The 12026-nt window shown below is 47.3% G+C and overlaps 1 protein-coding gene across 1 annotated transcript in view; it reads left to right on the top strand.

Moving 5' to 3' along the window:
- The window catches only part of UBAC2 (UBA domain containing 2), a 179139-nt gene extending 167642 nt beyond the window's left edge, over positions 1 to 11497 (top strand). Inside the window, exon 9 of the mRNA XM_020290262.2 lies at positions 10313 to 11497. Within this exon, the coding sequence (XP_020145851.1) occupies positions 10313 to 10420 (108 nt within the window). The 3' untranslated portion in view covers positions 10421 to 11497. The remainder of the gene's footprint in view (positions 1 to 10312) is intronic.
- Positions 11498 to 12026: the final 529 nt, after the last annotated feature.

Genomic DNA, 12026 nt, shown 5'->3' with positions numbered 1-12026 from the left:
CCCAAACAACAAATGTTGGCGTGGATGCAGAGAGATAAGAACACTCATGCATTGCTGATGGGACTGCAAACTCATACAACCTCTCTGGAAAGTAGTATAGAGATACCTCAAAGAGCTAAAAGTTACCATTTGATCCAGCAATCCCACTATTGGATATTTACCCAAAGGAAAAAAAGATATTCTATAAAAAAGACAGCTGTACTCGAATGTTTATAACAGCACAATTCACAATTGCAAAGATGTGGAAACAACCTAAGTGCCCATCAATACATGAGTTGATTAATAAAATGTGGTATATGCATACCATGAAGTATTACTCAGCCACCAAAAACAATAATGATCTAGCACCTCTTGTATTATCCTGGATGAAACTGAAGACCATTCTTCTAAGTAAAGTATCATAGGAGTGGAAAAACAAACACCACACTCACCATTAAATTGGAACTAATCGATCAACACTTATGTGCACATAGTGGAAATAGCATTCACCAGAAATCAAGCAGGTGGGAGGGGGAGGAGGGGATGGGTAAATTCATACCTAACATGCACAATGCACACTATGTGGGGGATGGGCACACTTACAACTTTGACTTAAACGATACAAAAGCAATTTACGGAACCAAAATGTTTGTACTCCCATAATATTCTGAAATTTAATAAAAGAGGGAGTGGTTCTACGTCAGATCTTTCCATTGCTAACTCTACTAGATTAGAATTGAGTTTTCTAATAAGCTACCAAAGTTAGATTTGTTACAGTGAAACACTGGGTGACAGTGGAATAACCAGCCAACTTTTGTGGGTGCCTCATTCTTCTGAGTACCCTAAAAGATGTATGCAAAGGAGCTCATGCAGACCTCATTGAGGACCTGCTATGAACCAGACCCTGACCATGCAGCAGAACTGCAAAGATGCCGAGCCACAGGCAGCCCAGAGCCCAGACGGGGACATAAAATAATTAGGAACTGCCATTCAGCTAATAGGTGTGAGAAGGGGATTCAGCAGTTCAGAGAAGGAAGAGAGATGTCAGATGACAGGGAAGGAGAAACCGGACTGCCCCACAGGGAGCTTGCAGTGTGAGGGAGGGGCAGCTGGTGTCAACAGGGACAGGTGCTGGTTATGACGCGAGCGCAGGGGCAGCACGCCTGGCTTCTCAGCGGGGTGTGCGTGCCACCCTGCACACAGCTTGAGGTCAGCATTGGGTGGGGGCCGCCTTCAGGTGGGCATTGCTCTCTGCAACTGTCAGAATTTGGGAAGTAAGAACCAAAAAAACCATTTGTTTTTGACACCCTTAGCTAAAGGGAAGTTAGAGAAAACCACAGTTGTATTGAAACAAGCCAGGCAGAGGTGTAGCCCACTGAGGGGAGTTGTTAGAGATCTTATTGGAACGAACGCCCCATTTTGCTGGTGTCAAAGAGGTGTTAAACTGCTCATTTTCTTGAGTAAGAATTATCTTGAGATATTAGGAACACATATCTCAATCACAGAAAATGCATAAAAATAAAAAAAATTTTTAAAGGAAAGGAAAACGGGTATAGATCCTTCTCCATCTCTGGAGGGTTTCTTCCTCATTCAGTGCAGTCTGTCTTTGAAAAGCATGTCGTAGGAAAAATATATTCTTCATTGCTCTCTTGTGGAACATTGTCAGGTGACAGTGACAGTGCTCTTGTGGTTCCTTCCTGCCTTCTTCCCCTGTCTGGTCGGGCTGTGTCACTCCGGGGCCTGCAAGGGCCACTGACGCCAAGCAGCTGACAGTGTCGTGCTTTGCTCCGGCGGGGCACCCTCAACGTGTCAGAAGGGGGTTTTCATCCCAGAGAGCAGGCAGAGCTAGAATTTACTGTTGCTGTAGTACCAGTGGCTTCTTGGCAGCCTTTAAATCACATTGTCTTTGATCCTTACCTCTGGGAAGTCAAGTTTTCAGTTGCAGAAGTCAGGCCTTGGATGTTGCATTTGGGGAACTTTAGTGTCTGTGAATAAGGAGATGTGGAAGACACGAACATGTAGCACCCTGTTTGGAGATTAACCCAACTATAGCTGGTTTCTAAATGAAGTTAGAGGAAAGGATCATTTAGATTTGGGGGCTAGGAACCAAACTACACTTTAATCTGATGTTTTCTGGTGAGGATTTTTAGGCAGAAACTTCCTGTGATGCCCGAGCAGGAGGAGGAAGATACTTAGTGTGCTCTGAAATGGAGAGGGAATGTTGAAAGACTTTTTAGGAAGTTCCTAAGGGGCATTTTTTAAAATTTTCCAGACGACTGCAAACACAGGCAACCCAGCACTATCAAGACACAAAGCGTGCCTCACTCTAATGTTAGCTCTGCTCAAATCAGAAAAAGTACCTGCTGGAGCATGTTCTTTTGCAGAGTTCTGTGTTTTCCCAGCTTTCCCATCTTGTCCTCCAGATGCTTGTTGGTCCTTTTCGCCCCCCAGATACATAGCTGAACATACCCACTTTCACAGTGAGCCTTCTCCAGCCGGCGCTGAGCCTGTGTGTGTCTTTAAAGACTTAGCATTCTTGACCAGCGAAGGATATACAGCTGGTAAAGCAGAAGCATATTAAAGGGAATGCGGAAAGCAAAAGCTAGGGATGGTTTTGTCACATTGTAACGTCTGCGAACTGAGGCCTGAGGAGTTCAGAGGGAGGGATGGTCACACCCCTGGCCCAGTTGCTCTACCGTGGGATGATGACTACCATAAGAGGTGGTGTTTATTGACCACCCGTTGTATGCCAGCCACTGTCCTGGGCCTCTCTCATGCATGCCCCTTTGCCCAAAAACTGCAAAAACTGAGAGCCGGAGCTTTGGTCCCTGCCTAAGGTCACACGGGGCTGACTCCAGGCTCTGCCCCCGATGGCTGGGCTGGTTCTCCTGCACTGCATTCAGACTGAGGGGGCTGCCAGCCTCCCCTGAATCTTTGTTTTAAGGAAACATGAACTTCTGGTTTTCTGTCTATACAGACTGAGTATCCCTTATCCGAAATGCTTGGGACTAAAAGTGTTTCGAATTGTGGATTTGTTTGGATTTTGAAATATTTGCATATACATAGTGAAATATCTTGGGGATGGAACCCAAGTCTAAACACAAAATTCATTTATGTTTCATACACACCTTATACACATAGCCTGAAGGTAGTTTTATACACTATTATAAATAATTTTGAGCATGGAACAAAGTTTGTGTACACTAAAGCCTCATAAAGCAAAGATGTCACTACCTCAGCCACCCATTCTGTGGTTGTTTGGCGTCACCGTGATTCCTGTGTTATCAACAGCAATCATATTCTTAAACTTATTCACATGTAAAGTACTTAACAGTAAAAAATATGATACACCATTAATACAGTGAAAAAATGTGTTTGGGGTAACTAAGCAGCCCGTAGCATCGCCTGCGTACCTGTCTCAGCTGTTAGACAATAGCAACAAGAAAGGATTGCAGGTGCTCAGTCTCCACCCACAATGTTGTGTTTTGATTAAGAGGCTACTGTGCATTATATTTTTTCCTTAGGTGAGAAGAAACCTCAGAAGCAGTTGAGGGATCAGGAGGTAGGTTCTCAGGGATGAGGAGGCATTCTGTTAGATGCCTTTTTAAAATGATTCCTCCAGAGTTGTCTGCCTCATTAACAGTGTTCCTTGTCTTAGAAGTCTCTCTTAGATTTTATAAACTGACATGAGTTCTTGTTCCACTATGTGAATGCACACTGACCACTCTAGTCCTTCAGTAAGCCCATCACACATTTTCACCATGTTGCCCATAGGCGCTTTCCTACAGCTCTCTGAGGCTTTATTGTACACAAACTTTGTTTCATGCACAATATTATTTATAATAATGTATCAAACTACCTTCAGGCCATGTGTATAAGGTGTGTATGAAACATAAATGAATTCTGTGTTTAGACTTGGGTCCCATCCCCAAGATATCTCACTATATATATGCAAATATTTCAAAATCCAAATATTTCAAAATCCGTTTCAGCCTTTTCACCATCGATCAATGAATGAACAACTGGCGCCTCATTATCGATGTGAAAAGCTTCTTCGATATGCACTTGTTCCAGTTTACTGCTGCACTCTGACAGTGGTTTTTTTGCCTATGTAAAAAAGTCAGATATCATTCTATTCTCACTTGACATACAGAATCCTTCAAAGTCACTACCGCGTTCATCACCACCACTGAACACAGCCCAAGGCAGCGGGTTGTACCAGACGTACGTGACTGTGTGTTTAGTCACTGTGTTCCCAGCTTGGCAACAGCACATGTGGCATCCTTCACGCTAACTCCTTCTGAAACCCTTCCACACCCACACCTCCGCTCACTGCTGCTAGCGTGCCGTTCAAGTAAACGTTTTTATCTTTACTCTTCATTGATCTAAGAATACCCTGGTAACACCGCTGAATTAATGAAGTCACACTGGGGGAAAGTACATGGTATAAACAATATTTTTGATGAGAATCTCAACTGGAGATGAGCAGAACAGTTGTCAAGAAGCAACAAAATCTTGCAGTTGTCTTCCAGTCCTGCCTCCCTGTGGCGAGCACAAGCCGCTGGCACAAAATGCCTGCACTCGGGAAAGATGTCCTGGTGATCCGCCTTTTGCTAGCAAAATAATGGAGCGGTAAGAAATCTGCTCCTTGAAAGCAGCGAGGACACAAGCTTTTGCTCACACTCGCGCATGCCTGCTGCATGAGCACGTCCCAGCAGTCATCTTGGCCTTGGCGTCCTTCGTTCCTGTGCAGGATGCAGTAGCCAGTCATTTCTGGGGCGATGACACCAAAACAGTGATGTGTCGTCAGCATCATAGACTTGTCCCGGCATCAGATTTTCATCAGTGATGAGCTTGGTATACTCTCAATGAACTTCTCTGCTGCTTTGTGATCAGCGGATGCTTCATCACTACACATCTTTACAAATTTAATGCCATGGTTTTTTTCTTAAATTCCTGCAACCAGCCTGTTGAATATTCCCAGTTCCCTTCGATTTTCAGTTTATCATGACAGATCTTTGCTTGTTTCATGATCAGCCTGCCATTCAGTGTCACGTGTTCACGGCGACACTGACAGATCCAGCGAATCTTCATTTTTAACTCTATGCAGTGTTTTCCTATTTGTCATTAACTTCTGTTCATCACCTTCAGCATAGAATGTCAACAGTTTATCCTTCTGTTTCTTCAGGTCTCGTGTTGTGGCCATGGCAACACCACAGTCTTGGATAAGACGTTTCACGCTTGCGTTGTTGCCCAGGATCTCCAGCCACGTGGGTTTCTGTGTGATGGAGAAACATAGATGCTTCCTCTTTTTCTTATCACTGTTACCCATAGAGAGATCTGCTGGCATTTTTGACATTTTCAACAGTATCTGTATACCACAGAGCAGAGAATAAGCAAAACAGCGAGTGGTGCACATAGGTCTTGGCCCTGTGTGGGGCACCTTGGGGAACCTACAGTAGCACGTGAGCATACCTGTTGTGTGCGGCCTGCACACGTGCCATTTTGTCACCCTGCTGGGTTTGCACAGGGGAATCTGGGTGTTCCTGGAAAGAATATATTGCAATTAAAAGGGGCTGAGAGGGTCTTTTTTCCCTTGGAGACACCGAGTAATCTGTGTGTAGTACATCTGCATTTGACTGCCACCTGTCACAGATGGTCAGGTGTGGAATTTTCCACTTGTGGTGTCACATCAGCACTCAGAAAGTTTCAGATTTTGAAGGATTTTGGATTGGGATGTTGAACCTGTATTTTGCTTGTCTGACTACAGGTGTATGCAAGCCTCGATTTTATCTTTCTGCCACTTGAGCACAGAGGTTGATGCTTCACATACTAATAAGCCTTTCACTCGAGAGACAGTAGCGAAATTCACTGGGGTTGGGTGAGTTGGGCCTCTCTGGGCAGATAAATATCAAAGTTTAGTGTCCACCAAAGAGAGCTGCAGCCATGTGTTGTCTGTGTTGCTGGGTTTTGCTCCAGTTCTTATCATCTTAACTGTGAACCACTGAAACTTCCTGAAGAAAGGACAGCAGGGGACACTCGGCCTACTTGTAGGGCTGTGGGTGCCGCGTCCCTTCCCTCTTCCTATTCACTGGCCGGTTATCAACCTCCTGCCCCAGCCCAAGCATTCAGTTCCGTGTGTCCATGGGTGTTTTGTTTTGGATGCTGGAGGAAACTCAGACACCCTTTCCTAGCGTAATTGTTCTTTTTTTCAAAGAAGAACTGTGCTAGCATAACACCATTGCTACTTAGTAATTTTTTTTAATCTGGTAAAAATGCCAAGTCAGTCAGCAGTGAAAATTCTCTAATCACACTTACCTTCTCACCCCCCAAAAGTACATAAACTCTGAAGCTTTGGCAAACAAACAGGCGTGGTAGGTGACCCTCAGAGGGCGAAGAGCCAGCTGCTGCGAGCCTGTAGCAGCAGACACCCATCTGCCAGGACCTGTGAAAAGCTGGGCTCGACTGTCAAAACCAGCGCCGAGGCATGTGTGCTTGATCAAGACTGAGACAGAATGAACTGGAAAGGAAGTCTCACACCCAGAGAAAGCGTTCGTTCTCACGCCAGGACATCGCTTATGTGACTTAGGACATAGCCCAGCCATCCCAGACCTGAAGGACTGGTCCCACCCCAGGGGCATACGGTCCAAGTCACTGCTCAGCCTCGCTGGCTTTGGTGGGTGGCCCATCAATCCGCGTCTTCTGGATTCCAAACCAAATTCATAGCCCATGGAAGGAAACCTCAGGCTGTGGCCTGACACTCCCACCTAGCCTAGATTCACGCTCCATCAGCTCCAGATTTTGAGTCATGATTTATGAAATCCTCAAGTTGCCAAATGTGGACAGCAGATAGGTTTGTTCCTGCTGGCTAGGTGCAAAGACACAGCCAGTCCTCAGCTGGGCTTGTAGTACTAAAGGCGACAGAAAGGTGATAGTAAAGGTGGCCTTTTCCATCCGTTTAAAGTCATTGAGATCGGCCATGGCATCACGGTGGTGGATAACAGACAGGAGGGTAAAACCACCAACTCCTGATGTCCTAAGTCATCTCCCCCAATGCCAGTGTTCCGTAAATGGCAACGATGGAATAAACATAATAAAAGGTTGCTTCAACCGAAGAATGGAGACACTGCCTACGTCAGACAGGTTTTTCCTTCCTCCTGACACGTGTCCAACCCTGTGCCCCAGCCCCTCTCCCTACAAGGCCTGACGGGAGCTCAAGAAAGCAGGGGAGTAACACTCCCTGCAGAGTGCTCCTACGGAGAGGAGGAATGTGAATTCTGAGAATCGAATGGCAGAATTGCTGTTTCATGTCTGGCAGAAGCCCAGACAGATTACCCAACAGATGACTTGCAAACGATCACAAGATTGCTGTGGTATAAGGACACCAAACTAATCCTGTTGACACAGGATGTCACCAAGACATTTGACAACATCTCATCCCCTTAAGAGATGTGTTGTTTATGTATAGTTATGTGTAATGTGTTGTTGACATGTAGAATGATGATATGAATGGGGTTTGAAACTGGTCGAACTGTTGAGTGACCACTTGAACATGGAGGGAGGCCTCTCGTGAGTTCCTGGCTCTATCTTTGATCTGGCCTGTTTGACCTTTTCATCAATACTAACTTAAATGAAGTCGTAGAGATTTGTTAATCAAATTTGGTCATGATAAAAGTTTGAGGGAGATGATTAACATAGTAGACAACAAAATTAAAATTGAATAATTCGTTTTGATTGGCTAGAAAACAGATGGAATTTAGCAGGGATGTGTATAGTCCTATAGAAAAATCAAGGTAGGATTTAAGAAACCTGGCTTGAGAGCACTTTTTGTGAGAATTCCTGAGTGCTTTAGCAGATCCCTGCTTGACTGGCCACACCAGGATGACACAGCGCACTACACAGGAGCGTGCACACGCTTGTCCACACAACGTGTGCACCCAGTAAATCTTGCTCCCCTGTGATCGTCAAAGCTAAGGGTTGAGATTGGGGGGGGGGGGGTCACTGCCTCCCTGCCCCTCGAGCTGGTCAGACCAAGCGCTTGGTGCTGCACTCGGTCCTGGGCACCGTTGTTTTGAGATGGCGCACGTGGGCACGCACACACACACACACACACACACACACACACACACACACGGCATTGGCCCAGAGAAGCAAATGAATCGAGGAGGTGGGGGAGTGGCCGTCACCCTCAGAGTGCTTCACCTAGGAAAGGGGGCTAGGGTTGCTTTCACCTAGTTCAAAATTAGGACCCACGCCACCCCGGGTGGCAGCTCATGAGAGGCAGACCAGGCTCCGTGTGAGGAGTGACTTTCCGTCTGGACGGCAGAGCAGCCCTCGTGCCCCGCACCCACCTGGCAGTGAGGACAGAGAGCTCAGCTGCGACTGGTGTTCTAGAAATGTGGGTCTTGCCTGGGTGGGAAAAGAAACTGGAAGGTGTCTGCGTTCTCTCCGTGCTGCCCGTCAGCCCAGGGCAGCTGAGTGTGAGTCACCTGTGGGCACCGTAGGTCACACGTGCTGGGCCACCGCCTCCCTCTTGCTCCCCCAGGAGCAGCCCTTCCCAGGGTGCAGGCTGGTCCGTTAGAGGGCACCTGTCGGCGCTTTCTGATCACAGCCACAGTGAGCCCACTGCGTGCAATCACGTACTGAGAGCTGAAATGGAAGTTTCCAGAAGGAACACCCTTACTAGGTGCAATTTTTAATCCTAGTCTTAATCCATTAACGAGATGGATGTTGTCCTCTGTGTGAAAAAACACTGGCTGGAACTCAGCTTCTGAGAAGTGTTCCCTCCATGTCCCTGTTTCCTCTCAACTCTTCCCTAAGGCTCTTTGGGGAAGGAGGGGTCTGAGTGTCCAGCCTCTGGTCACTTCGCTCTGCACCTTTCTTAATCACCTAGGCCCCGCCCATGGCTGCCCCCACACCAGGCATCGCCACGTCTCACCCCCACTCCCACGCACCCCGTGGGGTCCCCTGAAGAGAGGCAGTATTGGGCCTCTTCTCTTTCCACCACGTAGCACCAAGTACTTTGCTTTCTATCAGAAAGAAAAATTAGAAACCATGACTAGGTCTTCAGGTCAGCCTATAAAAGCCTCTTTGGTGCTCACATTGCTGAAAATCTCAACATTTACAAGAGTATCATCTTCTACTATGTTATTGTAAGTACAGTATATTTTAATATAAGCAGAAAAAATAGATTCCTGTGGCTGGCCTAGAACCGTAAATATTTTTATAATACAGTCTTAATCAGGAAAATAGGTACAAACACACTTCAGTAACACTGCCTATTTCACCATTGGACAGTGCCGGTACAAAGAATTACAGGAAACCTCTCTATTCACAGAATCAGGATTTGTGGTCCAAAAAATGTAAGCGTGCCTCTCCCTAGCCCTGGTGGCTTTCCCTGCCTCCCTGGGCTGCTAGCCCAGGCTTAGCCCCTTTGCACCTGGCTGTACCTGCTGCAGAAGCCCGGGCTGCGACGGTGCTCAGCGAACGCAGCAGCTGTCAGAAGGGTCGGAGCACATGTCCCGGCTGTGTGATGCCAAGGGCTGAAAGTGCACTGTCACCCTCGGGCGTAAGACTTGCAGAGTGCAGCTGTGCATGTGCACATGGAAACAGGACTTTCCTGAGTTTCCTCGGGAATCAGACTTGACTAAGGAGTGTGGCCCGGCCGCAAGCTCCGGGCTCCTTGTGCTGTCTGCTCTGAGCCCTGGTCCCAACAGGTCACTTGACCTGCAGCAGCCTTATTTCCTTGTCTATAAAATAAAGGTTGCGGGCCGGGCGCAATGGCTCACACCTGTAATCCTAGCACTCTGGGAGGCTGAGGCGGGCGGATCGCTCAAGGTCAGGAGTTCTAAACCAGCCTGAGCAAGAGCGAGACCCCGTCTCTACTATAAAATAGAAATTAATTGGTCAACAAATATATAGAGGAAAAAACATTAGCCGGGCATGGTGGTGCATGCCTGTAGTCCCAGCTACTTGGGAGGCTGAGGCAGAAGGATTGCTTGAGCCCAGGAGGTTGAGGTTGCTGTGAGCTAGGCTGACACCATGGCACTCACTCTAGTCTGGGCAACAAAGTGAGACTCTGTCTCAAAAAAAAATAAAGATTGCATGAGATAGTGCATACGTATCGGTTACATACAGTAAGTGTTGAAAATTTGCACCTGTGATAATTGTTAAACATCACATTTCACACTGAAATGAAAACTAAGGAGGGGGGAGTGTTTGTTTTCTAATAAGTTTGACCTTTGCCACAAAAGTCAGATAAAATACAGTCTTACCCGGCGGGTAAACGGCAATGTCGTCAGCCTTCTTAGGTGTCTGCTCTGTCTGCTTGCAGGTTGCCCGGCTCATGGAGATGGGGTTTTCCAGAGGTGATGCTTTGGAAGCCCTGAGAGCTTCAAATAATGACCTCAACGTGGCCACCAACTTCCTGCTGCAGCACTGATGGTCTGAGGCCAACACTGGGACCAGCCCAGCTGCTGAATGACAGGGGCATGGCCCTGCCACCAAATCAGCCTGGAGGACCAGGCACCTCCGGCACTGATGTGCTCATGGGGAGAGGGTGGTCCACCCCTGCCCTTCACTCCAAGATCGTTACTGTTATAGTATCAAAATAAGTTTGCCTTTAAATTAGCATGTATTTTCTATCTTTATTTTTTTATTGGGCATTTTCCCTAGTTTGGAGGATCACCACTCATTCCTAATGTGTTGAGAATGCATTACAATTGCAGATTCCTGCCAGCGGTGGAGCGGCACTCCCGACGGGGCATTGCTGCTGTGGCAGTCTCCTTACTGCCACGCGCCGTCCTGCGCACCACCTGGTCATCATCATCAAGACGGGGGGAGCAGGATGTTACTTCGGAAAGGACATGTCAGATCATTCTTGGTGGACTTTGTTCATCTCTTTCTTTTCCTCAAACGTGTTTTCCAATCCCAGTGGCTGGTCAGTGTCCACACTTCAGGGGCTGAGGCAGGAACAGGGAGCTAACTCCCACTCCAGGCTGCTCTGGCCCAGGGCACTTGTCCCAGTTCCTTCTCCCCACACCTATTGAAAAATGATAATCAAGTACTGATTTGAGGTTCTGGAATTCTCCATGAAAATTAACTGAGGTTAATTTGCTCAGAATATCCAGTTAGCCACTCAGGGAGAGGTGAAATGGGACAACGAGAAGGAGCAGCATGCTTCTGGAGCCATGCGGCTGGCTACGGAGCACAGTGTGGGCTCAGCCCTAGAAGAGCGACAGTCCCTTGCTCGCCCCGTCCACGCTGCAGGACTCACAGCCAGTCCCTCTGGCAGCAGCTTCTCCCCGAGCCCTGGGCCTTGCTTGACCCCACATGGAGGAGGCAGAGCAGACCACGGAGGGTGGGTGGACCACCATGAGCACGAGAAGATCCGAAGCAAGTTGACTGTTAGGATGTGAGGAAATTGTGCGACTGTTATGTTCTGCAAAATGAGCAGCAGTGTATCAAATTGATGCAGATTTAGATGTGCGATACTTAATAAAGTTTTTAATGTGTTTTACTTTTTGGTATTTTTCACTGGACTTAATCTGAACAAAATTTTTGTTCTAGACTGTATATTTACCACAAAAAAATTTTTTTTGCCATACTGCTCATCGTTCTTCAGAAGACTTGAGTGCTTTTTTTTTGAAGTGAGTGAAGCACTTTTGTTCCTGTAAGTGGGACCGCCCACGGAACACCCCAGGTCAGTGGCATCACATGCAAAACCCTGGAACCTTGGCTTCACTGAGGCCCTGTTCTTAGGCTGGTGAGGGCCATCGGGCTGCTGGCAAGGGGGGTTGGTGTGACTTTCCGGGAGCCCAGCTGGTCCCAAGCACAGGCCCCTACTTGAATCTGAGTTGTCCCGGGTCAGGTCACAGGAAGAGTTGACAGTAGCACAGACGTCCCCAACCTCATTCACTGAGCAAGGCACAGTCAAGACAGCCTAAGAGCCTGCTGCTTGAGGACATGGGTGTCCAGGGTGTCTAGGCCATGAGGCAAGTGGAAATCCACCCTCAGTACTCCCCTGTGCAAAGACAGGCACAGAACAA

This window comes from Microcebus murinus, chromosome 13, assembly GCF_040939455.1.
Source record: "Microcebus murinus isolate Inina chromosome 13, M.murinus_Inina_mat1.0, whole genome shotgun sequence".
In the NCBI taxonomy this organism is placed as follows: domain Eukaryota; kingdom Metazoa; phylum Chordata; class Mammalia; order Primates; family Cheirogaleidae; genus Microcebus; species Microcebus murinus.
This window is presented reverse-complemented; position numbering and strand designations above follow the sequence as displayed.